Genomic DNA, 27,507 nt, shown 5'->3' with positions numbered 1-27,507 from the left:
CAGCTGTTCAATTCCAGAGCTTTCGGATGAAACGCATCACAGATTTCCCAGCGAGAAGGGCAGCAGGGCAAAGGAGCCCTTTATCTGCTGCAAAAAATAATGAGCTCTGTTCTCTGATTGGGGGCAATGCCGCATCCAAACGAGAGGGATTATTTCTGGAGAAGAGGGGGCAGTCCTGGTGACGAAAGGGAGGGTGGCTGGAGAGCAGTCCGCTTTGGCCTCCGTTAGAACAACGATCCCATTTGAGACGCTTCTTTATTTAATACCCTCTCCTCCGAGCCTAGAGAAATGACATGAGCTAAACAAACCTTCCCCTCCAACAACAGCCCCACAGTTATGCTAGAGGTTACTCTGTGGTCCGGAGTTCATTGCAGAGTCATGGCAGCAGAGGGCAAACAACTCGCTGTCAGCATCACCCAAAGAAGGTTTTGCAAATGGTTCCATTGCCCCAACTCCCCAGTGGTGCCCCGACTCTGCCTTCCTGAGGTCTCCCTTCCCTGTAGCTGTTTGCGATATCGACGATCTCCATCGGCACAATCTCTCACTGCCTTTATCGCCGAGTCCTGCATCTCTCCACAGGAATCTGTGTGAATTACTCTTCCTCTCTACTCTATCTATCCTAGTTCATTAGCCATACACAAGGTATATATATTCAGTCAATCTCCATGGGCTCTGATCGTTGGCGTGTGCAGAATGCAAGCAGACTCCTGCACCCAGAGGCAGCTGGTTACAACCGTCAGAGAACAAATCTCCAGCCCTGATCTGTTTATTTTCATAATGGTCTTTCCTGGGTCCCCCGCTCCCTCCAACTGCACATTCCGTCCACAGTTAGGAGTCAAGTTTATGGGAAAGAGGGGGGGTAACGAAATGAAACAAAGAAGCTGAAACGTATGCTTATTTCAATGTGCAATGTTAGAATCAGATGGCTACACCTTGGAACGGACACCGAATTAAGATGGTCAGTGTATCTCCAGCAGCCGTGCACCTGCTTTCAGTAATGGTGATCACACACTGAAATAAACCAGATGCGTGCCAAACGGATATTACGAAGAGCAAAACCTTAAGGAACTAGTTTTGCTTAGGCCAGGCCTACACTGGAAACTTGTGCTGGTATCGCAATGTCAAATGGGGGTGATTTTTTGTGACACTGTTGTGCCAGCAAAAATTCCTAGTATAGATGTTTTTGCCAGTATAGGTTATTTCACTCGCCAAACTGGCATAAGCTATACTGGCAAAAATCACTCTTATCCTATTATAAGCTGCATCCTACACTAGGAGGGTTTTAAGTATCGACTAGGGCCAATAAGGGCTTGTCTGCACAGGCCTGAGGTGCAGACTACGGGGGGCGGGGGGGGTGAATTGCAGGGTAGGCTAATGTGCTGTCCCGTAATTTCCCATATGGACGCAGCTGGTGTGAACAAAAAGGTAACTAGTTTGCGTTAACGTAGACTTCTTTCGAACAGGACTAAGTTAACCAAGCGTGCTGGAACAAGTTGTATAGTGGGGGTACTAAGAGCCATTGAACCAAACGGTAAACCCTGTATATGATGGAAACCACTCCAAGCCGGGGTGTGGCAGCACCCCAGTTCCAGCACGTATGACGTTAACGTGAACTAAGTACCTTTTAGTTCATGCCCACAGGGTCCATATGTGGGAGTTACTGCATTTTACGTGCTGCAGTTCACATCCCTGTAGTCTGAACTGTGGATCTAGCCCTTGACCAGGTTAGTGGAGAAGTTTGCTAAAGCTCACAATTCTATTGACTGAACAAAGGAAGGTGAATCCAGTGCTGAGTGAACTTAAGATATTCTATGACCTTCCGGCTAACTGGAGACAGGTCACGGTTGCAAAGGCTGGGCCTAAAATATCAAAATCAGGTGAAAGGCTGGGAGTTTCGCCTGTACGTTGCCTTACATTGAAGAGTTTAGTTGAGACTGAGTTGACTTCTGAGCAGAACTGAGATGAGTGGTGCATGACAGGTACTAAGTTGTGGCTTTGTAGAATCTGAACTCTCCTCAACCTCGAACACGGGAGAAGTTTCGACCCAGATACTGATCCAAACTTCACAGTTTGGGCATCTCTCTAGAACTGGCTGACACAGGACATGGAATATAGCACCTCCCCACACACACACACACTGAGTGTCGGAGGAATTCAGGTTGTGACTTAGGTCTGACCCTTCCCATGAAACTGCCTTCAAACCAAAAATGCGGAGTCACCTGCAGCACTAGCTATAAAAATCCCAGCGACCCAGGCTGAGAATAAAAGTGTCTCTTTGCCCATAACTATAGTGCTGTTTCCACAACGCTGCAGAGCGGCGTACGGGAGGGAGCAAGAGCATTACAGAGCTTAGCTTTTGATTATCAGTGTTTTGAAGGGTTTCTTGGCCTATTTGCTGGCCTAATTTGGCGAGACTTTCCTCAGTACGAAGCTGCCAATTGCAGAAAGGGGAATATATTTGTCTATGGTAACCATGCTGAGCTTAAAGCCGACGGAGGGCAAATGAAAGCGGAGATGCCCTTTCGGGGACAGTCAGGACAGCTTCCTCCGAGATGGAGCACGAGGTTGTGGGACAGAGGTGGTCTCTGACAGGCTGCAGAGCCTGAGAGGATTGAGCCTACAAGCGTGCTGAGTGCCTATAGAAAGGTCCTTGGCTTGCATGGATCTCCAGGAGGCCTGGAGGGTGCTCAGAACCTTGCAGGATCCGGAGGCAAGACCACCAATAGAAATAATCTGACTTTCCCTTCTAGGGAAAAAGAGAGAGGGGAAGGAGTTGCTTGGATTTTGTAGTACCATGGACCTGGTAGGAAAAGCTAATCTGGCAATTCCGCAGCACTCTACCTTTTCCACCTGTATATTCCGTGTGGGTGACTCCACAGCATAAATCCACTGCTCTCAAAGGCAAAGCTATTGTAATATCCAGCCACTTACAAAAAGATGAATTTTACAAGCGATCAGATTGAGATCTGGATCACCCATTAGCGTGGCACAGTGAGGCCAAGAAGTTACACACAATGACCTAAATGGGACATTTCCCCACCACCAGGACATCACAGCCAGAGGACGAATGTGTTGGTGGGGTAGTGTGTTCTCCGAATAGTTAGCTACTGAGGATTGCTGATGGGGGGATATGGGTAGGAAGGAAAGGGAGTAGTGTCCTATCACAGGTCAGGTGAGTTGACATAGGTGCCCATTGCTATAAGGGAATGAAGGTCTGCACTGTCTTGGGGTTTTAAGGACTGTCCTGCTAGGGGGACTGCATGGAGCAGGGCATGGGTAAAGGACTTGGGAGGACCTGCCATCCATAGGTCACCTCATCAAACACAGTCCCTGATCTGCCACAACCTAAATGATGGTGTCATTTGATGCATGCACAATGGCCTCACGTGAAGAGAGTCCAGTTCCCAGTGGAAAAGCATCCACCACAGGTGGAACTAACTGCCCCTTTGTTGTGAGGATGAGCAGAGAGGCCAATGACTGACCGACCTCCCCATCTCCTCCCTGGATGTGATCCTTCCAGGTCAGGTCTCAGTGATACTGGTGGTACTGCAGAGAACCTGGACTCTACACTGCCCACGCTGTACCTCCCCGGTGGCTGAAAGGAGAGGATTCTGGTCTCCAGGACTGCCAACCTGCCAGTGCCACATTCACACACAAATGGATTTTCTGGTTTTTAAATGATTATGCTCCTTTCATGTGAAATCCAGGTCCCGCAGCCACTGGTCTTCATGTGTTTCCCTGACAGACCTGGATCCAGGAGCCAACTGGCAGTGCTGGCTGCATTTGCAGGGGACACGGAGTGGCAATGCCAGCTTTTAGTGACAAAAGGAGTGTTTATAACAGGCGCAGTGACAGCTGTCCGAATGCCACAGTTATTTACAAAACGTTAGTTAAATTACTGACAGTTGGCGCTGCAAGGGGAAAGCTGAGAGGAAGAACTGACATTTCCCCATCTTGCTCACTCAGCAGCACCAGTTCCTCTTCATAGATCAGAGCGTTTTGTTCCCCCTTTCCACCAATTTCTGTCTCTTGCATGCCATGGGACTACTCCGAGCTATGCCACTCATTCAGAGCGCGAAGGAATATGCTTAAATTAATAGTGGCATCACCATGGTGATCATTACAAGCTGCCTGCCGCTCATATGCTGCATCACACCTTTCTGTTCCCACCTAAACCTGCCGAGGGCCCGATGCTGCCCAATGAACTTTGACTTCACAAGAGCGCAGGTATGACGGTGACAGCTGGATGGACTTGGCTCATCATTTGCAGAATGAAATTAGGTCTGGTGATTGACAGCCCTGGGGCCTGAATCCAAAGGAAACATGCAGCACATGTACAGATGGGATAAGATTCTCCTACATTAAAGCTGGCCATCATTCCTCAGCATTTTACTGAGAGGACCACTTCTTGAGTGAGAGGTGGTGCATTCAGGCCTCAACCACAGGCCAGGACTATCTGCGGCTGGGCGACTCGTGATGTGGAAAATGGAGTGAGGTCACCAAGCATGCCACAGAAGAGCTGTACGTTACCACTTGCAGACTTGAAAGGCTCCATCTCTCACTCCATCTCTCCCAAAGTCTGCGTGCTCATAACTTAAGCCCCTTAAGAAATTGCCGACACTGTTCTCCATGAGGCAAGGAAAAGCAAAGATCTTTAGGAGTTAGAGGTGAGACGTGCAAGTGGGAAAACTCCTGGATTCTGAGCAAATGGGAGAAATTCTCCAGGAATCCATGAAGATGGGCAAGCCTGCAGTTATAAAGTGTGTGTGTGTGTGTGTGTGTGTGTGTGTGTGTGTCTGTCTGTCTCAGGACTGAATGAACATGAAGACAGGATTTCCCCAGCCCTGTCTCAGTGGAAGCAGTCCTTCCAGAACTGCGGCAAATCAGATCATTCTCATTATAGAGTACAACTATAGGAAACCCAAAATAAGATCCATCTATCCAGGGTTAAACACTGCACATAGCATCACGGAATAGGAGCATCTGGAGACAGAAAACGTATGCTTAAACCTCTTGGACCTTAGAAGAGCCATACATGAGTCAACAGGCAGTTGAAGCTCTTAGGACAAAATGCCAGCATCAGAGAGACCAGGTCTCATCTCTCTTACACATACACAACCCACATGCATTTTGGATTCCCCCCAGTCTATGGTGCCTTCCTAAACAGAACATCATGCACAGTATTCTACACTGACATACACCCCCTGCAACTTTTCTAAAGCCAATTGGGTTGCAATGGATCTTAGCCAGCTAGGATTTGCAGAAATTGACACTTAGTGTGAAGTTTGTTCTGAGTGGAAGAAGGTGACCCAGATTCTAAGGCTAGAAAAGACCATTGTACTCCACTTGTCTGACCTCCTGCATAACACCTGCCCAAGAACTTGACCCCAAACAATTCCTAGAGCAGATGTAATGCAGACTAGAGCTGGGTAGGAACTGGATTTTTTGATTCATGGGAAATTCTAAAATTTCCAAATTCCTTCTGTTCTTAAATGGAATGAAAACAAAACATTTCAACGTTTCCGGAAAAATGACATTCTGGAAAAAAGTACTGTTTGGGCTCAAAACATTTTGATAAAATCCAAACCTTTTGTTTGGATTTCAACTTCTTTTATATAATATAAACTTTTCAAAACCTGAAATCAAAAGTAATGTTGTGATGAAAAATGGAGATGTTCCATTCTGAAAAGATCAAAATACTTCCCCCCCACAATTTTTCTTTCTAAATGAACTTGTCAAAATCAATCAGTTTCCTTTTCACTAAATCAGCATTTTCTGACTGAAAAAATATTTCCAGCCAGCTCCAGTGCTGAACCTTTTCACCCATCCAAGCTCCTCTTTTCCCATTCCGCAGCTGGACCTGGGAGTAGACTCTTCTTCTCCACACTTTCCAGAAAAGCTTTCCGGCTGCTCATTGGAGAGTTTATGGGAACAGCCAAATGTTCTAGAGGTGGGTGGAGAAAGGTCATTCCTTCCACAGAGAATTTTGATACTTCATTCCAATTTGGATCAAAACCCAAACCTTTCAAAATTCTCCACAGAAGGGGACGGAGCCATGGGCACAGGAAGCCCAGGCTGTGAAGGAGTCATGGCCTAAAAGCCAGCCCTGCACCAGGACTTCCAGAGTCTCAGCTCCCCATCCACCCACCAGACAGGCTGATGAGGAGGCAGGTAAGCAAACTGGCAGGAAACAAGACAGCTTTCCAATGTAAATCTGCTGGAAGTCAGGGTTATGTTGGAAATTTGGCAAAGTCAAGCCATTGCTGTGGAACGTTTCCATTGTGAGGAATCAGCAAATTCTGATGAAAAACAAACAACATTTCACTGGAATTTCTCTGACCAACTGTAATTCTTTTATTAACGGGGACCTAGGGAAAACAGCTGATTTTCCAGAAAAAGCCCAATCTTCAGAAATAAGGAAATACAAAGCTGGGTACATAGCACACACCATATAGTAACCAAAGGCCAAACCCTGTAGTCTGGGATTTTCAAATGTGCCTATGGGAAGCAGGCGCACAGGTCCCATTAAATTTTATTGCAAGTCGAGTGCCTAACTCCCATAGATTCATCTGAAAATCCCACCTGTGGTCTTTACTCAGACCCTGCTTCCTTTGAACTCAATAGGGGTTTCATAAGGACTGTAGAAATGTTATTTATTAGAGATTGGCTTAAACCAAAGCCCTAGATCCAATACCCCAAGTTGTGAATGGTTCAGGATTATAGCCTAGATCTGTATAAAAATTTAAAGACTAGCCCCTATCTCAATGATGGGTCCAAACAACCTTGATCTTTGGGGTGATTCAAAACCTGGATCTGAATTCTGTGACTCTGCCCCACGGCTGTTATTTATACAATTTTACATGTTCTTCCTCACCTCTGAGAATTAGGCTTGTCGGCCTGCTCTGCACAATGCTTCTCATTAGAGGTGCCCAGAAAACAGGAGCCTGAATAACTCTGCTGCATGGAGAAAGCGAAGCTGAGAAATAATGAATCCACCACAAAAAAAAAACAAAACAGACTTTAAAACCTGAACTAATGAATGTTTGGATGGTCTCCGGGGCTCTGCGTGTGTCTGATAAAGCAGACGCAGGTGTCAGAGCCATTTATGGTTGCAGGCTCAGAGTCAGTCAAAATCTTCCATCTCTGGGAAAAACCTGTGATATTTCACCAGCTGCTTGTGTTGGAAGGTAGTTTGATTCTTGACTTCCTCTATCCTCATTGACATGCAGAGCTGAGCTCCCTTGTCTCCGATTCAACAATCTGTGCCCTTTCTTGTTACATCCGCCCGCCACACACAGTGGTCACTGCCGTCGGGTGGCATCGCAGCACTTCACCACCTTGTCTCAATCGCTCCACCAATATTTTTCCCCCCGTCAGCTGCAAAGTTAGCCTGACACACTGATCCTAAAATCATCCGCCTCTCTAACTATGCACATAAACTCCTTTCCTCTATGGCTGCTTCTTGGTAGGGACACACACCACTCGTTGCAGGCTGAAGCTTCCATGTAGTCAAAAGCGAGATTTTTAATAGACTAATAATTTGGACATGGTTCAGCATTATAACGGATACCACAGCACATGGAGGGGAGGGTTAGCCTGATTCTCAGGACATTTTATGTAAGGATATTCTGGGGCTAATCCTCCACTGCTTTGTAAAACGTAACCGGATCAGCATGGCAGCATTTTGCACAGATGCAATGTGACCACAGATGCAAAGCTGTGTCTCGAAAGGCTCTCTGCCTTGCTAGCCCACTCACAACTTATTGACAGTTTGAACATTCCAGCATACCGAAATTTTTTCTTCCGGCCTGATCCAAAGTCCACTAAGGATAAGAAATCAACTCCCATAGACTTTAATGAGTCTTCGATGGGGCCCTTTGTCTCTATTGCATTGATGAGACAGCATTCTCTCCCCCCCCCCCGGGTTGACTGTGTATTTTCATTACAATTCTTTTTATTTGTTTACCCATCGATACGATTAGAGGTTGATTCATCCCCTTTTTTGGGGCCAGGCTGCCCAAACAAAATAATGGAAATGCACAAAACTGCCAGGGTTTTTTGTTTGTTTGTTCGTTTGAGGGGGGAGAAGAGGGAAGGACAGCTCAGATACAGGAAGATGAAAACTCTTAGCTGGAGTTCATTGGCACAGATCCACTGAAGTCAATAGAGTGACACTGATTTATTCCATCTGAAGAACCGGTCCCCAATATGTATTAGTTAACACGTATATGCCACAGTAAATCCACATGGCACGATACAGTAAGGAAGCTGTGCCAAACAACAAACAGGTGCATTGCAACAAAGGGCTTTGGCAATGCCTAACAAGACGATATGAGGATGAGGCGTTGGGTAAGGATTCCAGTTAAAGATGGAGGCAAGCTAACCGGGCCTTCGTCCTTCAGACCCCAACTTCAGGACATTCAGGCCTGTACAGGCGGGAGACATTTGCCAAAGGTGGGCTCGGACAGCAAGTAGCGCAATTTCAGGTGTTCGCTTGGGCTTGGGCCCATCAACAATTCTAACAGGAGCATGCCGCAGAAATGGTTGACTTTGGAGACTGATTTGAAGGTGGAGGCACAAGGGCCTGCTTGCCATGTAGGAATGGAAGATGGTCGGCATTGAGAAAGAAGGCACAAAGCTGATAGGGGAGTGAGGAAGACAAGAGGAGAAGATCTTTGGACCAGCTGAGGAGCACTTCAGGACATGTCTGGGAGGGAAGGACTTTAAGATGCCCTTGCACTTCCCTGATCCTAGGTTCAGAAGTGCCAGACTGGTCCCCCCATGCAAATTAAAGCTAATTTAACACTGCTCTAATCTACGCCATCTGGCAATGATTCCTGGGGGCTACTTTGCCACATGGGAAACAGCCAGATGCAGTCCCTGCCGCAAAGAGATTATAATCAAAATAGACAAGAGAAGGGACGGGAGTAAGGAAGTATTATCCCCCATTATACAGATGGGGACACAAAGCGCAGAGAGATTAAGTGAGTTGCCCAAATTCTTACAGGGAGTCGGGGAATTGCACCTAGATCTCCTGAGTCCCAGCCCAGCACTTTCAACACCACACCTCCAGCGCTCACAGCCACCATGTTTAGGGATGCCTTGAGTGGCCATAGAAAACAGTTAGCTATTTAAATGTACAGCGAGTTAATCTACCCCCAATCCATGAGATCACAGCTCCCCTGTCAGGGTTCATGAGCCCTAGTAGCACAGGGAGTAAGTTTTCCTTTGTCTCATTTAAGTGATCATTGGAGTAACTCACCCCTTCCTAGCATGGCTGCTGCTGTTAGCATTCCAGCAGCACTCACAAGATGCAGGCACATAGCAAGACCCCATCCCTGATCCAACGAGCTGCTTGTGCCTTTATAGAACTGGCCGAACAACACACTCTCCAAAGCTGGCTTCAGTACTTTTTATGGATATGTGAAATATTTGGTATGGGAGGTGAAAACGTTCCAGAGTTGTGTCCTACCCACCTCAGATGGAGAGGGATAAGAATGTGTTAAACTAACGCTTATCAAGACAAACAGGGAGCTTCTAACCCAGAGAGCTGATAGGTGCAGGACTATATGCTTGACCCATAAGACCAGAGGTTCTGGGTGTGTCTACATTGCAAGCATGGAGTTTGATTGCAGCTCCTATAGCTTTAATCTAGCTAGCTCGGGTACAGAAGCAGTGAAGCACAGGCTGTACAAACCCACCTGGAACTCCACATTGCCATGGCTTCGCTGCCCCGGGACCTCCATGAGCTGCAATCACACCCGGGACACTCCTTCAGACAGGACCAGAGCACATGATGATCGACAGGCACCAGTCTATCAGAAAAAAAATATCAAGGGAAACCTTCCCCTGGCTGGGCTCCTCTTAGATGGAAAGGACACTTAAAAATCCAAGCATATCACAACTGGTTTCACTTAAACCTGGTTCCATCTCAGCCACCTCTCTCCTGTCACCGAGATGTACTAACATGTCACTTTAGCAATAAACTCCCCTTACAAAAACATGCCACCGTGAGCAAAGCAATTGACTTGGAGGCTCCAAACAAGCTTCCCATGAACAATACACACTGGTAATAATGCTCCATGTTTCCACAGCCCCTTTTGAGTGAGGAGCTTAAAGTACGCTGCAAGGCACCCGATTTTACGGGCAAAAGGCGATGTGACTTGCTGAACAGTGAGGCAGAGCCAGGGATGGAACCCAGGAGTTCTGACTCCCAGTGCTCCCCCCTATAATTCACAATGATTTTCATGGTGAAGGTGGAGCTTGGAGGGAGGGTGGATATGGGTGAAAATGTGTTCTGTGGCTCCTACACACATATACCTTTATGCAACAAGCCTTAGCACAAAATCTATTTAATTGTGGGTTTGCTAGCCTCTCCCTTCCAGAGACCACAAATCTTTAAAGGGATTGGGCCTGGAAGGGAAATACAAGAAACTCTTATGACCCAAAATGAGGTTCCCGTGATCCATGTGGAGCAGGGGGCGATCAAGGCAGAGTGCATGGGGCACTAAAGGGGCCAGAAGAAGTTGCTCATGATGCCATCAAATGAGTCAGTGGCTTAATTCTATCCCAGCCGTGCACACCCACAGTGTTTTCCAGGCTGCCCCCACAGCTGTGGGCTCTTTTACCACTCAGGGAGCGGCAGAATCAGGGTGACTGCTCCTCTGCTTTGGAAGTCAGAAGCAGAAAGCCCAGACCATGCCCCCACAGAACCCATCCCTGAGCAAGCAGGTAGGAGTTTACCGGATGAAGCTCTGAACTGAACAATTGCAGAAGGTGAAAACAAATACCAGGTGGTGAACATTCGGGACATCAGAACGGGATGAATATTTCATGGGAACAGCATGCTGGGGGCCTGAGCCCTGGAGAGGAACACGAGTACTGATCCACTAACCGGGAGTTCGGTGGTTGTACACGCATGCCAGGAGTGAGCCGGGGTGAATGGTAAGAGACTCAGACTGACTCCGACTGCACTGGCATGAAGGAGAGGTGTGAAAAAGTCCTCACATGGACTACTGCAGCATCCCTCCAGGGAGGGACTGAGGTCAAGGAACACATGGCGTATTGTACGCAGCCTGCAGAGTACGAAGCCATGCGATTGACGGTGCCATTCCTCACTGCTGCCACGCGTCCAACAGCTGCCCTCCACCTGCACGGGGATGGTGGCTGCCCCTTCACCAGTCTAGCTCTGCCCGCTGCCCCATTTCACCCGCTGAGCTCCACTCACCACCTGCACTGTCCCATCCGCTGAATGCCCGGCACTGCCCATCCACTTCCACCTGACCCTGCTGCCCTCGGCCCTGCTCCAGCTTCTTTTCAAAAGAGCACCAGTCCTTCCAGCAGTGGACATCCTGCTGGGGGGGAGCGTGAGGCCCAGTGCTCAGATTGTCCTAAGAGATCGCTGCCCAGGGTCCTTCAGAGTGACAGCTGGGGAGAAGCTTTTCTGTCCCCTGCATCCTGGCAGAGACTCTCTCAGCTCATTGATTACAAACCACTGGCAGCAGACCAAAAACCGCAGGAGAGATTTCCCGTCACTCAACCCTGGCAGCCTGCGACCGGGCCGGAATCCGGGGCTGTGCTTGGCACAGAAGAGGGTGAGATTCCAGTATTCATTAATGTGCTCAATTATCCGAAAGAGACAAGCAACAACAGAGCAAAGCTGAGCCCTGGTGTAAGTGGGTGGGGCTTCCCCAGAGTGAACCAAAGGCACACATCGCTTGGGCTGAATTTTGCCTTGTGTTTCCACTAGTGGGAGCAGGGGAAAAAACCCACAAGCCGCATTCTCAGCTGTGGACCAGAGGAAAAGTTCAGAACAAACCCCAAAACTTGAGCTAGAAGATTTGCAAGAATTTCAGAGAACCAAGCACACATTTTGAGGGAATTTCAGCCTCTTTTCAGTTCTAGGTGAAAGCTCGATTTGGGTGAAATATGAACAGACATGTGAAAGGCTCGAAATCTAAGCACTGCCCCCAATTGGTTGCAAATCAGAAATCAGTCCGTTTGTGGGAAATATTCAACTGGGACCATTTTCAGAGAAAACAGGCCTATTTCTGAGCCAGGTTCTTTTTTCGCTTAGGAACTGGGAAGTTTCATAGTAGTCTCTATGAGTCCAGGTGAAAACAGGCTTGTTTTGTATTGGAGTCATGTTGCCACTTCCCCAATATTATTCCAGGGGTGCAACATAGGGTGAAAGGAATATGCAAAATATAGCCCTGAAAAATGTTGCAAAAGGGTTCATTGAAAAACCGTGCTGCAGTTTTGCAGAGCCTTAGTGGAGACCACAGGAAACTCTGGGGCTATGAACCAAACCCAGGCAAAAGCCCGTTGTGTTCAGCATGGTCATTTTGGGTTATTCAATTCAAAAGCAAAAATGTAGGGGGTTCAACTCCACATCCAGCAAAACCAGGCAAAAAAATGTACAAAACTCCTGCAAAAAAATTACCCCAACCTTGAAATCGGAGCCACATGGGCCCGTGGCCTACTTGACTTCAGTGTGATGCTGTATGGGTGCAAATGTCATTAGATGCTGATGCAATTCCAGGATCAAGGCTTAAAGTGTGGAGTGAAATTGCCAGGATGGATATTCTCTGCAGGTACATGTACATTGCAGCCGGGAGCATGCTTCCCAGCTCAGGGAGACAGGCAAGCTAGCTCTGCTTGAGCTAGCATGCTAAAATAGCAGCATAGCTGGGGAGAGCACAGATCCTGGCTCAGGCTAGCTGCCCAAGTACATATCCAGGAGTTCAGGCATGCTCCCGGCTGCAGAGTAGACGTACCCTATAGCAACAAAGCAGCGGGATACGGGGCAATGCACCCACTTGCAGACTTTTTTCATGCAGCATCAGGCACTTCCTGATTCCAGTCATGCTGGAAACATGGTAAGAGGAGTGTCATTCATGGTATATCAGTGCTTCTGGTCCAGCTAGAAATGGGAAGCGTAGAGGACAATGGAAAGGAAGACGACAGACCTAAATCTTCCCATTACAATGAAGAGGTTGAAAGGAGTTTCTGTAGGTGGCTGACTTCTTGTGGAAGCGACTGTTCTAATGCTGCTGGGAGGTTAATTTATTAATGATGTGTCAGGAGTCCTTTACTACTGGAAATCTAAACAATTCTCATCGCACGTCAGCTTTACAGTAGGGTAGCTCCGTTGAGTCCAGCAAAGCTACTAACTGATTTATACCAGCTCAGGTAGGATTAGAATCAAGGCTTTTGTTGTTGTTGTTGCTGTTTTTTTAAACATTAACCAAACTTTTTTTCAAAACTCCCCAAAAAGATTGGGCTTGGTTCAAGTTTCAGGTGAAGGCTCAGGTTAGTTTGTCTGTGATGTGGACCTCCTGGCCCATCATTAACACTGAATAATGTTAACAGCACCACGTATGAGATAATATCTTCAGGGTGGGGTGAAACTGGACCTGGAAATAGTCTTATAGTACAGATAAACCCTGTGCTCCCCCCTCAACTTGTGCTGGAGCTGGGCGGGGACACACACGGGGGACCAGAATAGGCAATGACACATTTCATATCTAGGTCACCAATTTGAGTCAGTCCTTTGAGGTAATGCCCATAATTCAGAACCGTCTAATGCAGTGGTTCTCAGCCTCTTCCATCTGGGACCCCATCCTAGCAGGTCCTTTTATCTAGCCAGGACCCCTTTCCTATTTAGCAATACAGGGAGGACAGGGTGGTTGTGACCCCCCGACACCCATGCATGATCCCCAGTAGGGTCATGACAGCCAGGTCAAGGACCCAGATCTAATAAAAATGATTTTTGGCATTGATCTGATCAATTGGTGGATACTCAGTCTGGTCGCTCCTTGACAGGTGTGCCTGTCCTTAAACAACCCTGTAACAGACATTAGCTCGTCCCCTGTGCAGAGAGGTCAAGGACTGAATAGGCCATGAGGAGTGGACCCTTCTTTAACCGGGTGGTAGAGATCGTTCTATGCCAGGATTGAAGCATGTTGGCATGGGGCGGCGTGAGGCGTTTCCTCGGTCACTGCCCAGGCTGTAACAGCACTGTGGACAAAGAGTGGCCTTCAGTCTTCTCAGGGCTGTCAATCTGGCGCCTTTCACAAGCACTGAATTAACTTCATTCTCAGGGACAGCTTGGACAGAGTTTAAAACAGCATCATTGGCTAACACGACAGAAGTTGGGTGGGGGGAGTGGATCCAGGATTTTCATAGTGCCCCAGGGAATCTGCTTCTTTGGCAGCTAAGTTATTAAACTTGTGTTTCCTTTGCTGGTTGTGAAAGGACAAGAACAAAACTCCAGAGCCTCCTGCTTCCTTTGGACTCCTTTGCTGCAGTTTGCTGCTTTCCAAGCTCAAATGGAAATCAGCTGGAAACAATGAAGCCTTTTCTTCCATTAACTTCCATGCTGCCAGGAGTTGAGGAGGCATTGCCCAGTTACAGGGTCAGAGGAGAAACCCATTGGTGGGGATGGGGAAGGACAGTGGCCTCACCCAGATCAGCACAAGCTTCTGAAGAGCATTACTATTCAGAACAAGTTAACTCAAACAACAGATCAATAATTACACATGGAGCCAGCCTCTGCCATCAGGCTTTGGACCAGGAGGCTGAGGAGAGAGTGCAAGAGACACTCATGCTTCTTTGCTTTCCTATCTTGGAAATCGTTATTTTCCTGCACTTTTTCCCACCAGCCTGTAACCACTGCACAGCTCAAAGCGGGTGTGCCCACAAGTGTCTGTGACTGCCCCGGTGTGCTCACAGGAGCACACATGTGAAGTCACAGGTGAGCACGGTGCACATGCTCAGGCATATGGGTGTAGGGCACAGGCATGCTTTGCATGTCTGTAAGCACATGTGTGGCCATGGGCATCTGTGAGCATACACGTGGTGTGTGTAACCAAGAGTATGAATGCTTGAATGATGATTCTCATCATGGGTCATCAGCAAGGGTAGAATCCAGAACCAGCCAAAACACAGTCCTCTGCCACTTGAGCAAAAGGACTAACTCCACGAGATGATACATTAGTAGGCAGTTATCCTTTATGTGCAATGGCCACTAGAAGGGTATTACGCTCACATGGTTCGTATGTCCTTGAGAACGCGTGCAAAGTGTAAATGTGCATCTCTTCACACACGTTGGTGCCCGAGCGTTTGTGTCTGTGGACGTCTGTTCCCAGCGTCTCTCATTCAGCTCCTGTGCTGGATGGGCTCTAAGGTCTAACTCAGCAAAGCACACTGCTGTCCTGGAGTGCTGGCTGAATGCATTCAATCCCACGGCTGCTGCCTGCTCAGCTGAACCCACCTTTCCTGTGGCTTTGTTGCAGCCCACGTATGTGCAGGATCTTTCACTCTTTCCTACAGGCCTCATTCATAAAATGGGAAATGTCCCAGCTGCTGACTCACCCTATTGATCCTTTGTTCTAGGCTGATGCCACAGGACCACTCGCAGTGAAGTTCGCCTCTACCCATCCTCACACACGTGCGGAGTGCCCAGATTCACATTAGAACAAAGTGACCGGGATACACCCCCAGCATTGCCAGAGCCCCCCACCCGCTGTGACTCTAGTCAGACCTGACACAGAGACATAAAGACCAATTCACATTCTCCTTCCCTTTGAGTAACTTGGGGGTGGGGGTGGGGGTGGGGAGGGAGGAAATTGGGGTGTCAGTCAATGCCAGCCCCCTGATCCGTATCCCATTGTCACCTTTGCTGCCTGGTGCCCACATGCCCTTGTCAGCCCCTGTGCTTGTCACCCACATTCCTGTGCCTTTTGCATGCATTCTGGTCACGAACGAAGGACTGGCTTCTGAACACTGGGCAGTGCTGCTTATGATGGGAGTCAGGACAGGTCATGGGCAAGCTTCTCCCAAAAGAGCTCAGCAGGCTGAGCCCTGTCCTGAGTCAGCCCCTGTTTTTCCATTACTGGGCACCCTCACACACAGCCAGGCTAATGCGGATCAGATCCGAGGGACAACCATCCTTCTCTTCTGCTGCTGGGATCCTCAAAACCCAGGAATCCTGCAGCGAGCAACCCAGCGCAGGCTAGGAGGGAATTGACAGCAACACAGCTGGAGAAGACAAATTAGTGGAACCTGTGAGGTGTAGTCCCTACATGGGCATTTTGCTTATGTTTCCAGGGGCAGTACATGGCCCTAATTTCATTTCTTTCCCCTGCACCACTTCAAAAGAGACACTCCACCAGCATTCCATGGCCTCCGCCCTGGAGCCAGCCCCACTTTTTGCCCACCCTTGACACTGCTCCACTCACTGACGCAGAGAAGTAGGAGAGCTTAGATTTTGCCTGACACACCCCGCAGGCGGTCATGTATCACCAGTGCAACACGCGACCACTAAAAAGTCGCTCCTGAGCACCAGAGAGTTTTAATCACCAGTTGTGAAGCTTGCAATTAAAACCAATAATTTAAAGAAAAGAAAAAAAAAAACACAAAGATCCTCATCATCGGAGACAGACCTATTAGATGAGCATGTCTGTCTGCTGCCAGAGGAGGAATGGGTGTCTGGGTAAAGGACATCCCAGATATTGCATTGATTGCGATCTGAGACATTAGGTGTTTGGCAGCATCCTCAGCCTCTGCATCCCTTGAATAAAGCTCATCTCTTCCCTTTAAACAGCCCCCTAGCATGGCTAACAGAGCAGGAGGGAAACGCTCGGAAGAGTTAATGCCTGCAGGGAGTGGAACCCCCCATGCCGGAGCGTGCACACAATGGGATTTTAATGAGCAGTTCTGCAGGCGAGGCACACTGGCATTTGCACCCGCCATGCCTGGCACCAAACTGACACCCCTCCCATCATTGACACTTTATGGCTGCTCATCGCTCTGCCCTTCTTGTGCCAAGAAGGGACCACTTCTGGCTCTCCCCACATGCCTGCGGATGCCTACAAACCAAACTGGGAACTCAGAAACTTCAGGGACCATTTATACTTTGCAAACACACAATCCCAGCTCATGTTCATTGGACATGCACGGAGGCATCTTTAACAGGAACACCAGCCTCAGAGGACCAGCTCTCTCCTGATCCCAAAATACGGGCAACACATAAGCCCACATGTTCTACAAAGTGACCAGGCCACAGCCCCAGCATTGCCAGAGCCTTAAACATCACGCTGCCAATCCAAGCGGATACCGACTCAGAGGTGTAAAGACTAATTCCCACTCCCCTTCCCTTTCAGTAACTTTAAAGAAGGGAACTGGGGTGTCAGTTAATCGTAACTCCCTGCCTGGCATCCAGATCTCACTGCCTGGCATCTGCATTCCAGTACCAAGGCGGGGGGGGGAGGACAGAGTTTTCCCTCTTCATTCCTTTGCAGACACCCTGGCGCTCTCTGAACCAACAGCAAACCATCCCCCCTGCCTGCCCCACTACGAGGCCACTTGCCCCGAATGCAGGAGCCCCAGACTCAGCGTCACGTTTTCTTCCCCGACTCGGGGGTTTTATCCCGCCCCACTCAGGACATGGCTGGGCTAAGCAGAATCCGCCCCCCGTGGCAATGTGGCATCGAAAGCCCCTGGCTCAGCCGGGTGCGTCCACTCCTGGCATGCACCTGGGGCCGGGGCGCCCACAGAGCAAGACCCCTGTAGATACCCAGAGAAAAAAACATCTGCTCCTACCTGAGGGTGGCGCTCTCCCCTTGCCTGACGGTCACGTTGTCCATAGCTTTGGGGAAGGTGGCATCCCCGCTGCGCACGGGCACTCCTGCGGGCACAAGGAAGAGCAGCCTGAGACAGAGGACGACGAGGCACCTCCAGGGCACGACTAAGCCCCCGCCGACCCCCATCCTGGGCAGCAGGGACTTTCCAAAAGGCCAGAAACACCCCCGGCGAGGAGAAGCGGGGCAGCGGGGCGGGGGGGGAAGAAGCAAACAGGGTGGGAGCGCGGGGCAGACACGGAGCTCCTCGGAGATTAGCAGAGCCCCTGGCAATCCAGCCGCAGAGCGCCGAGCATCCGCAGGGAGCCCCCGGCGATCCTGGGGCGCGGGAGGAGGAGGAGGAAGGGAGCCCCGAGGCGCGGTGGGGAGGGGGGGGAGCGGCGCGTCGGGCTTCACCAGCCGGCTCCTCCTGCCAACAGTCCGGACTCTCACGCTGCCCCGGCGAATCCCTGCCCCCAGCACGGGGGCTCGGCTCCCATCCCCGGGGCGTCGGGGACCGGCTCCCCCGGCGGCCGCGAGAAAGCGCCTGAGCCGGGCACCGCAAATCCGCTCCGCCGCCGCCGCCCCGCGCACGCTCCAGCCGCCCCGGGCTGGGCGCCGACCTGCGGCGGGGCGGGAGCCCGGCTGCCCCCGGCGGGGCTCGGCGAGGGGGAGGAGGAGGCGGCGGCGGGGCGGGCGCGCAGGAGCCGGCGGCGGCCCCGGCTCTCAGCAGCCCGGCTGCGCGCTGCCTCCCGGCCGGGAGCTCCGCCTCGCCGCCCGCCCGCCCGCCCGGGCGCGGGCTCCCCCGGGGTGGCCACGGCCGCCACCCGCGCTCGGGCTCCGGCCCCGCCGCACTGCGCGGCGGCGGGGCTCCCCCGCTTTCACCCCGCCGGCGCCGGGCCGGCTGGGACCCGCTCCTCCCCCCGCCCCGGCAACCCCTCGGGGAGCCAGCTCGCCTTTCCGCCCCCCCCCCCCCATCGCATTACAGCGGCCACGCCGCTCTTTCTAGGGCGGGGAAGCTCCACGCCCATCGCCAGCCTGAATTACCGCCTGGCCGAGCACCTCGGGCTTAGAACCCAGCACTTTGCAGGTGGGGAAACTGAGGCACGGAGCAGCACGGTCGCACCGTGGGTCAATAAAAGACACAGGAACAGAACCCAAGGCTGCCCGTCCTGTGTGCGCGAGCCATAACACCGCACTTCCTAACAGTGCTCTGTGGGCAGGGGGGGCTGCCAAGCGCTTCCACAGCAACTCCTTTCATAGAATCATAAAATAGCAGGCTTGGAAGGGACCTCAGGAGGTCATCTAGTCTAACCCCCTGCTCAAAGCAGGACCAATCCCCCATTTTTGCCCCAGATCCCTAAATGGCCCCCCTCAAGGATTGAACTGGCAACCCTGGGTTTAGCAGGCCAAAGCTCAAACCACTGAACTGTCCCTTCATCCCTAAATACTTTTTTTTTTTTTAAATCAACTCATTACTTAGGACATATCGCAGTTGTGTTATGCCTAGTAACTTCTCCCTCCACCCGCTGCTCAGTGTGTTGCCATCTTTATGCACAATTTCCCGCAGGTAAAAGGTGCCAGGTAGACAGCCCTGGAGAACGAAGTCCTTTATTTAGCCAAACAGGTACAATGCAGACAGCTGAAGTGCCAGTCTCCCACTCTCCATTAGTGTCAAGCCAGTGGCCAGGAACCGCAATCGCTCCTTCGGCCTCTCCACTAATAAAGCTGGCAGTCTGGGGTCCGCTTTTCAGAGATGTTTAGCACACACAACTCCTACTGAACTCAGTGCAAGATGCAGGTGCCCAGCACTTGCGAGAGTCCAGCCCTTCCTGCCTGCTGGAAATGGTGGTTTTAATGGTGAGGACACCCAGGAATTGATCTGAGACTTCCCAATTCCTTTCACACAGGGCACCTACCAGCTATTAGATAGCACCGTTGAGTTTTGGTTGTTTTTTTTTTAAATCCCTGCCAACCCGAGCTGGATTCAAACCGGTGACCTAGATGTGAAAAGATCCATAGCCTGCTACTAATCCCCTGAGTCTCCCACTCCCCTGTAAAGTACTATTTAATTCATTAACTGTGCTGTTTAATTTCTCAAACATTATGAGATTTGTCAGGTAGAGAAGACACTATCAAATAAAGCCTTATTATTATTATTATTGAGCATACTGATGGGTCACAAGAGAAGGGGATTGCTTTGTGGTCTCTTTGTGCTTTCCTGTTCCATTTCTTTTTTAAGATTGTTTGCTCTGAATTTAGCACTGGTAGAAGGTGCTGGATTGACAACCCTAGAGGCAGAAGTCACATTTATCCACAGCTTCCCCATTTCAGGAACAGACTACCAATAGGAGGAGTGGGACAAACAACCTAACTAAGTTTAAGATGGAGCTTGCTATGTTTATGATGGGGTTGCCTGTGATAGCAGGGGACTGGACTGCATGACTCACGAAGTCCCTCCAGTTATGTTCACAGCATACATACAGCAAAGTTAGCTAAAAGCATAAAATATTCAGGCTGGAAGGTTGCAACATAACACAACTTTATTTCTTAGAATTCTACATGATCACACGCACAGGAACCCAAAACCAGAGAGCAGGCCGCTTCCCAAACCGGAGGAACACAACACACCCCACCTTACTATTTCCCTGCAGACTGATTGCTGAGCCACCAGATTGTACACTTCCTTACAGAGGCCTCTAGCCTGCAAGCAGGACCAGGAATACCTTTAGTATTTAAAGTGAGAGCTTGGTGTTTTTACAGCACCTTCCAGCCCTAAGTTCCTATTTTGCCCCCTGCTGTGGTAGGGACACACTCACTGGCACGAGGAGTTTAGTCTCAGTGGTCCATTCGGTCCCCATGACTGCCAACAAAGGGTTAAACTGACTTAGTTCATTATTACCTCTACTGTTGTAATGTCCCAAAGCCCCACTAAGGATTGGGACCCCACTGCACCCTGCTGTACAAAACAGAGTGGAAGATAGATATGAGGCAGTGTAGAGGCTTTTCAGCTCAGAAAAAACCTGAGAGCAAACTGCTCTTATTTCACACAGATCTTTCCAATTCTCCTCCAGGCTGCTCAGGACCTGTCTGTTGGTAAGAGACTGTTCTCCTTTAGCCATTCGAATAACCCCTCTCTGCCTGTTTCCCAATGCACAAGGTGCTGCATTGTATTCTGAGTTAGTGGGAGCTGCTGAAATCAAAAGCTCTCCAGGCTTGTCTATGGTGGTGGGGGAGTTTTTTTCAGGTAAACCCCCTCCATGTGGACGCTGTTATTCTAGTACACATAAAAAGCATGAGATTTATTGATCACAGGAATCTTGTACAACTCTCACTAGGACTCCAAGTCCCACCACAGCATGCCCTGGGCTCAGTTTAAATCATGGGGTGGATTCTCTTTGGCTGTTCTCAAGTCCTGGGTGGGCATCTGATGGGGAGCTCTTCCTCCCATCTTTCACACCCCACTAGTATAAAGGGACAGTCAGCACAGGAACACTCGTCCTCATCCATATGCCCCACTCCTGCCCTCTATGAGCCATTCTGTTCTTCATTCTCATGCAGCCTTGGATCACTTTTTCCAGTGGATTAAGACAAAGCGAAGAATGACTCCCACATGAAAAGGGATGGGATAGGAAACAGTGAGTGAGCCTGTCACTTGTCAAAATCAAGGCTGCCTTTAAACATTAAATGTGCCATTCTCTAACTACACCACCATGCTGCCTGGGGTGATCTTTCCACAGGCCAGACTGCCAGCCTCTCTGCATCAACTCCCCTCCCCATTTAATATAAAAGAGCAGTGTCAGAAGCAATAATGCTTCGGGCACGGAGGATGAAAGGAATGTTGAAGAGTCTGGATTGGAGGGATATGAGAAAGATCTGAGCAGTGTTTAAAGAGAAATTAATTCAGCTACAAGAGCAGGAGAGCTGAAGCATCCCCTAAACCAATTCGGACCATGCAGAGCTCTTCACAATGCAGGATACCGAGCGGCAAAAGTTTCAACCAATGAAACAAAAGAAAGGAGCACTGGATCATCAGGGCACAATTTCATTGGCTGATCTGTGACACTGTGATTGGGTGAAGCACGAAGCAGCATGGTCCAGCGGTTAGGGTGTTAACCTGGAACGTGGGAGACCCTGGGTCAAATTCCCTGCTTTGCCACAGGCTTCCCCTTTGACCTTGGGCAAGTCGCTTAGTCTCTCCGTGCCTCAAGTCCCCATCTGTACAATGGGGATAATAGCACTAGCTTTACCTGGGAGGATAAATACAGTAATTATGAAGAGCTCAGACTCTACGGGAATGAGGCCACATATAAAATAGAGTGGATGGAATAGAGTGAGGTGGGGCAGGGTTACCTAGCAATAGGTGATTGGCAATGCTCTGATGATCTTAAGTCATTTCTCCCACACAAATCCAGCCTGCGTATACCAAGTCCTACCGACTCCCCACTCCACTTCCCTGTCTCTCCCTCTTGCACACACACAATGTATAAACAAATGAGCCTGTCACCGCTCATCTCCACGCCGTTCGCTGTAATTGGTTCCGATTTTAAAAATATCCACAGACAATAAACACACGCACACAAACAGCAAAAGAGAAAACGAAATCCAGATTCCATTGAATAATTCTGTGGCTCCAGGAGCGGAGGAGCCAGCAGTCAAGTCCAGCTGTGACTGTGCAGCAGCGGAAGAGAGAGAGCTTTGTAGCTTCCTCTGGGGACACGAGCAATCATTTTCCTTTGCTGGATTTGGACCACAACAGAAGGCCGGGGTCTGGTGTACGTGGGGAGGGTGCTTGCACACTGGCACAGAGCTGAACAGGGAATGTGGAATCTTTTCTGATCTCTCCCGGCTTTCTTCATACTCCAATAAAGATCTGTTTTCCTTGTGCCTGTTGCCTGCCCAGGGCAAACACGACAAGAAAAATACCTGCAACCTGTTCCTTCTTTCTAACAAGGCTAACTGCCCCCCTTTCCTGGCAGAGTCCATAAACAGGGCGTGCAGGAGGCTCTGCAAAGCAAGGTACAGACTGGCAAGGAGAGGGCTGGCTAATAGTATTGGGGGGGGGGGAGATATAAGAGAGAGAGATTTAAAGACAGCCTAAACTGGGATAGTATTTTCCCTGGGATTATCAGAAACTGGAGGGAAGGGGTCTGCATGGACTGATGAACCTAGGAAAGGCGAAGGGGCAGGAGAAGCAAGAGTTCATGGGTCTAGTCTACGGAGAAATCTCCAGGGAGAATCTGAAGGAGATAGAAACAATCTGAATGAAAGCAGAGGATCTTGCAGTGTCATAGGCTGAGTGGATGGGAGCTTTCAGAGTCCAGATAAGGTGTGGAGAAGCAGGCTGAAATCCTGGCTGTATCAGTGAAGCAAAATGCTTTTGAGGTGATATTTACTCATATGTTTAGAGAGAAATTGGACAGAGACAGTGCAAAATTCAGAGAGAGAGAGAGAGAGAGAGAGAGAGAGATTGGACAGGCAGACAGTGCAAAATTCAGCAGTTCATAAGGATTTACATCTTTCCACCCTTAACTCACATGGCTTTTTTACAGTTCTGCTATGACCTTCAACTTCAAGCAAGTGCATTTTCATGCAAACACACCCCTAAATTCACAGCAAATCTCCGTAAAAACCACCAAGTTCTACCTGCATTAGCGTCCCCACTCGGCTCTGATGCAAAAATGGCTCCTGGGTCTTGTGAATGGTTTGCAAGCCTTCCAACACACACACTGAACTTCTAGGGGTTTTTAGCAAAACTAGAAATAAGCAGAAGCAAAATCTCTAGATCTGAACACTTCTGAACTTTGAGGCGCTTTGGATCGGGTTCCAGATGTAAGAATTTACAGCCAAGGTTTCTCTGTCCATTTGTAATTAAGGGCTGTGAGTCAAGTGAAGCCAGGTCAATTTCACGTTATTTCAGTTTTTCTGAGAACTTTTGGCACAGTTCCGCCAAACCCTACCCAGAAAATACATACCCACTTACATGGAAGAACTTCATTTCAGATACAATTTCACCTGCAGAAATTCTTGGTATATTCAATTTATACAACTAGATGAGCAACATTTTGTTTTAATTTACAGCTCTTTTATGGGGAAGGAGCTCAGATACTGCACTGAGTTCACGTACTACAGCATAAAACCTGACGATGGATGGACATGTATACAGTTTTGAAATTCCCAACTCTCATCTGAAACGTAATTGGTCCAAAACTCATCTCTAATAGCCACTGCAACACCTATGCATACAATACCCTTAACATACACACACACAATTATTGCATCAACCTCTTTCACGCAATCACGTTAAATGTTATCCCTCCGTTTCCTCAGGGTTACAAATGTGCTTTTCAAAATCTCACACTCGCTACATAAGTGAACATCCCATTAAAGTCAGTAGGTCCTAAGAGTCTACAACAAAGATTCATTGACAATACAAAGGATTCTCACCCCTCCGCACTGACACAGGACACAGACTAATTTTTTCCATTGCTAAGAGTGGCCCCAATTAGGAAACAATGATAGCACATGGTCTATGGCTGGTGACCTTTCAGAACTCTCTCCTCCCCAGAGGAATTCATATCATGAACAGAGATGACGGTCCACTGCAACTCTGCTGTGTCAGATCTCAGAGGTTCCCAAATAATTACCGTTAATTCCATCCCCCAACTCCACCTGAGGAGTGATTCACTTTCCCTTCTGCTGGTTTTTATTTTTTTTTTTTAAACCCTGCCCATAATTTCCCATCACAGCCTGGCCCTTTGCAGGCTAATGTGATAATGTGACTTACCTTTACTCCTCCCCCTTCATGTCTCACAATCCCCAGGCTCCCCATACCCCAAAACTTCTCCAGCTCTTGTCTGGCTAATGTTTTTCGGGAGCTGCCCCAAATAATTGTTTGATTTAGATTCAGCAGTAGCAGCAGCAGCTGCTGTCACATTTGAAGAGGAGTGATGATTATTAGCAACATATTTATTGAGTTTAAAAAACATAATACAAGAGGGTCCGTTAATCCCCCAATAAAGATGCAGTTAATATTTAACTGGCATTTATTTAAACTTACAGTACCTGTCCTATTAAATTTAAATTAACTGCGCATTTGGGAGCCTTCCCCTAAAGCCTAGCTGGGATTCTGCAGCTCCGGTCCTTCCCTTCCCTTCCCTGCACTTTACACTAGGCGCTTGGCCATAAAAAGAACATTTCCTTTGCCCTTTAAAAAGCTAGTCAGTTTGGGGTTGGTTTTGTCTCTTTCTCCCTTCTTCGCTGTCTGGCTCTTACGTTAAAATGGAACTTAACTCTTTCCAGCCTGTGACAGGCTATTTTGGAGGCTGAGCGAACAGCCTGATCTTGCAGACTTTTACTCACACAAGTAAAGCCTGCTAGCAGCCAAGGGGGCTGCTGGGGTGCAGAGGGAACAGCCAGGTCCTTAAAAGTTGCAAGATTGGCTCCCAATAAGTCAGCTCCTACCCTGTAGTGCACAGCTGGCTTAGGTGGCCAGTGGAGGATTCCCCTTCCCTGTGAGAATCCTCAGGTGGTCTATAGTCATCCTGAACCATCTCCCTTCAGCCCCACCAGGGCCACTGTTGCTAGGGGTAAGCCCTTGTAGGTTGATAGCCACCAGCTGCTATAACAGTCACATGTTGCTGGGGCAGATTACAGCAACCTTTAGGCTGCTCTAATGTATTATGGACTGGGCAGACAGCCCCAGGGTACAGGCTCAGAGGGAGACGGGGGGTGGGGGTGTGTGTGCACAATTGTCTTTGCACCTTCCCTCAAGTCTTAGTCCAAGCATTCCTCACCCCATGGGAGGATCAGGGCCCTGCTGTTTTGCTTGCCTACATTTACCCAGCAAACCCCAAACAATTATTTTATTTACCTCATGACACCATTGTACGTGTCCCTTTAATATTTATATCAGGAGTCCAAAGAAGTTATCTTGGAAATCCAGAGCAGCATAGGCACCGTGGAAGTTATTAAACAGAATTGATCTTTGCTCTCCCTGGTACAAATCAATATTGTTTTTATATAAATCTGTTTCTTGTGGCATTGTTGGGAACTTACTGCAACCAACGAACACTTAAAAAGTCATTGCACAGTCAGACACTGCTTCCTCACCTGCATTTGATCAGGGCTGAGCCAGGTGCCAGAGACATCTGTTGGTGTCAGATAAAAGCACACCATCAGCCATCTAATAGTATTTTATAAGCATATGGCATTAACTCAGGGCTCTACAATTCACTCCAGGCTGAATTTTAATAGGGAGTAGGAGGGGGAAAATAGCCGAGTAAGCTAAAATAAAACAAGGACCAAATCTTCAGCTAAAACATGCATGAGCACTGGAGCAGTGTGGTGAAACTTGAAAAACCTCAAACAAAAAGCTTCCAGTTGGGTGGTTTTATTATTCTTTTGCCATAGACTTAGCCTGTAAATTATCTGGGGGTAGCGAGTGTCTTTTCCCAAGTGTCTACAGAACCTAGCACAATGGAGCCCAGTAACAGGGGCTTACCAGATCTGGCTTCAGGTGCAGCGTTTTTTCTCCAGGGAATCAAACTTTACACTGTGGAGGTTTTCTCACTAAGTCTCCCCCTTCATCAAGTCTGGGATATTAATGTAAACTTTAGAATAATACAAGTCTCCCACCAGCACCTGGCTCTCCACAGGTTTTGACCCTCTAGGCCCTCCACCTGGGAATGAAGGCAAGTCAGTCTATAAAGTACAACTCACACATATTCCTCCTTTGAGTCCTTCCCCCTGCCTGAACTCACGCTGCCCTTATACCCCTAGTTCCTGGTCACATGCTCTAATCATATGACCCCTGGATTGAGATTAATCATATGACATCTGGATTGAGATCTGAACTAGTCCCAGGTGAGGCTCAACCCAGGATGCCCTTAAAGAGCTAGCTTACGCTGATAAGCCTCAACTTTGTTGAGGCTTTCAGGCATTTTGACAAAGACTGGATTCAAAAAATGACCAGAAGAGAAGCTGGTGAAGGGTGCTCTCTTATTAGCTGGGGAGATGTGCTTAGGACGCTCATCGGGGAAATGAGAGATCCAGGTTCAGTTTGGTCTACCTGAGGTGGGGAAAGAAGTTGGACTTGGTTGTCCCCCCTTGCAGGGGAGGGCTGGATCTGGGAATCTATGGGATAGTCTGGTGTGGGGCTCTACCAGTCTCTCCTCCGGAAGCTGTTCCACTTTATATAAATAACTAAAGCATCATTAGAGCAGGGACTTGCACTCGGTTCTCTCACTGCCTAGGTAAGGGCCCTGACCACCACGCTACATAGTTATTTGTAGTAGCATGCCCTGACCTGACAACTATCCACTGTCAATCACACCGGACGTTCATGATCATTCATGATGACAATGAATAGACCGTGGGCCAGGCAGACTCAGACTGGTAGTTAGGAGGCTCAGCTAAGAAATGGCAGACCCAGGGCCCCCAATGACACTTCAATGATGTATAAAAAGTAGAACAGCTTCAACAAGAGAGAAAGCCCCACAGCAGCATAGACCAGTGTACTCACCCTCAACGAGAGGAACCAAGTTCAAATCCCTTTTCCACAAGAGGCAGAATCGAACCAAGGAGTTCCCCATCCCAGCAGAGTGCCCTAAGCACTGGGCTAAAGCTTACCAGGCAGGCGAGAGCCTCTCCTCCAGCTGTTTTGTGAATTCAGGTCTTTGCTTTTGCCAAAAGGCCTGAAAATCTAAATGAATTTGTTTACTGTCAAAACAAAACATTTTGTTTCAATCTTACCACAATATTGACTTTTTGATTTACTCAAATATTTCTGGGGGGGGGATAAAAAGGGTCACTTTTTTTCCCCATTGCCAGCAAATCAAAACATCCAGTGTTCACCCAGCTCTGCTCCCGGATGCTCCACCAAGAC

The 27,507-nt window shown here is 48.8% G+C and overlaps 1 protein-coding gene across 8 annotated transcripts in view; it reads right to left on the bottom strand.

Moving 5' to 3' along the window:
- NTM (neurotrimin) overlaps positions 1-27,507 on the bottom strand; it is a 680,889-nt gene that overhangs the window by 267,010 nt on the left and 386,372 nt on the right. For 5 of the 8 annotated variants that reach the window (XR_012155901.2, XM_073320724.2, XM_073320726.2 and 2 more), the window contains exon 1: positions 17,605-18,131. Coding sequence is in view for 7 of the 8 variants with exons in the window: in XM_073320724.2 (XP_073176825.2) it covers positions 17,605-17,771 (167 nt within the window). In the remaining variant the exon portion in view is untranslated. Of the gene's footprint in view, positions 1-17,604; positions 18,132-19,100; positions 19,171-27,507 lie in introns of those variants that run through there. The other 3 variants (XM_073320731.2, XM_073320730.2, XM_073320725.2) reach the window with 3 other exon arrangements.

Source organism: Lepidochelys kempii, chromosome 22 (assembly GCF_965140285.1).
Source record: "Lepidochelys kempii isolate rLepKem1 chromosome 22, rLepKem1.hap1, whole genome shotgun sequence".
Classification (NCBI taxonomy): domain Eukaryota; kingdom Metazoa; phylum Chordata; order Testudines; family Cheloniidae; genus Lepidochelys; species Lepidochelys kempii.
Note: the sequence above shows the minus strand (reverse complement) of the source record. Positions and strands in the feature narration are given on the sequence as shown.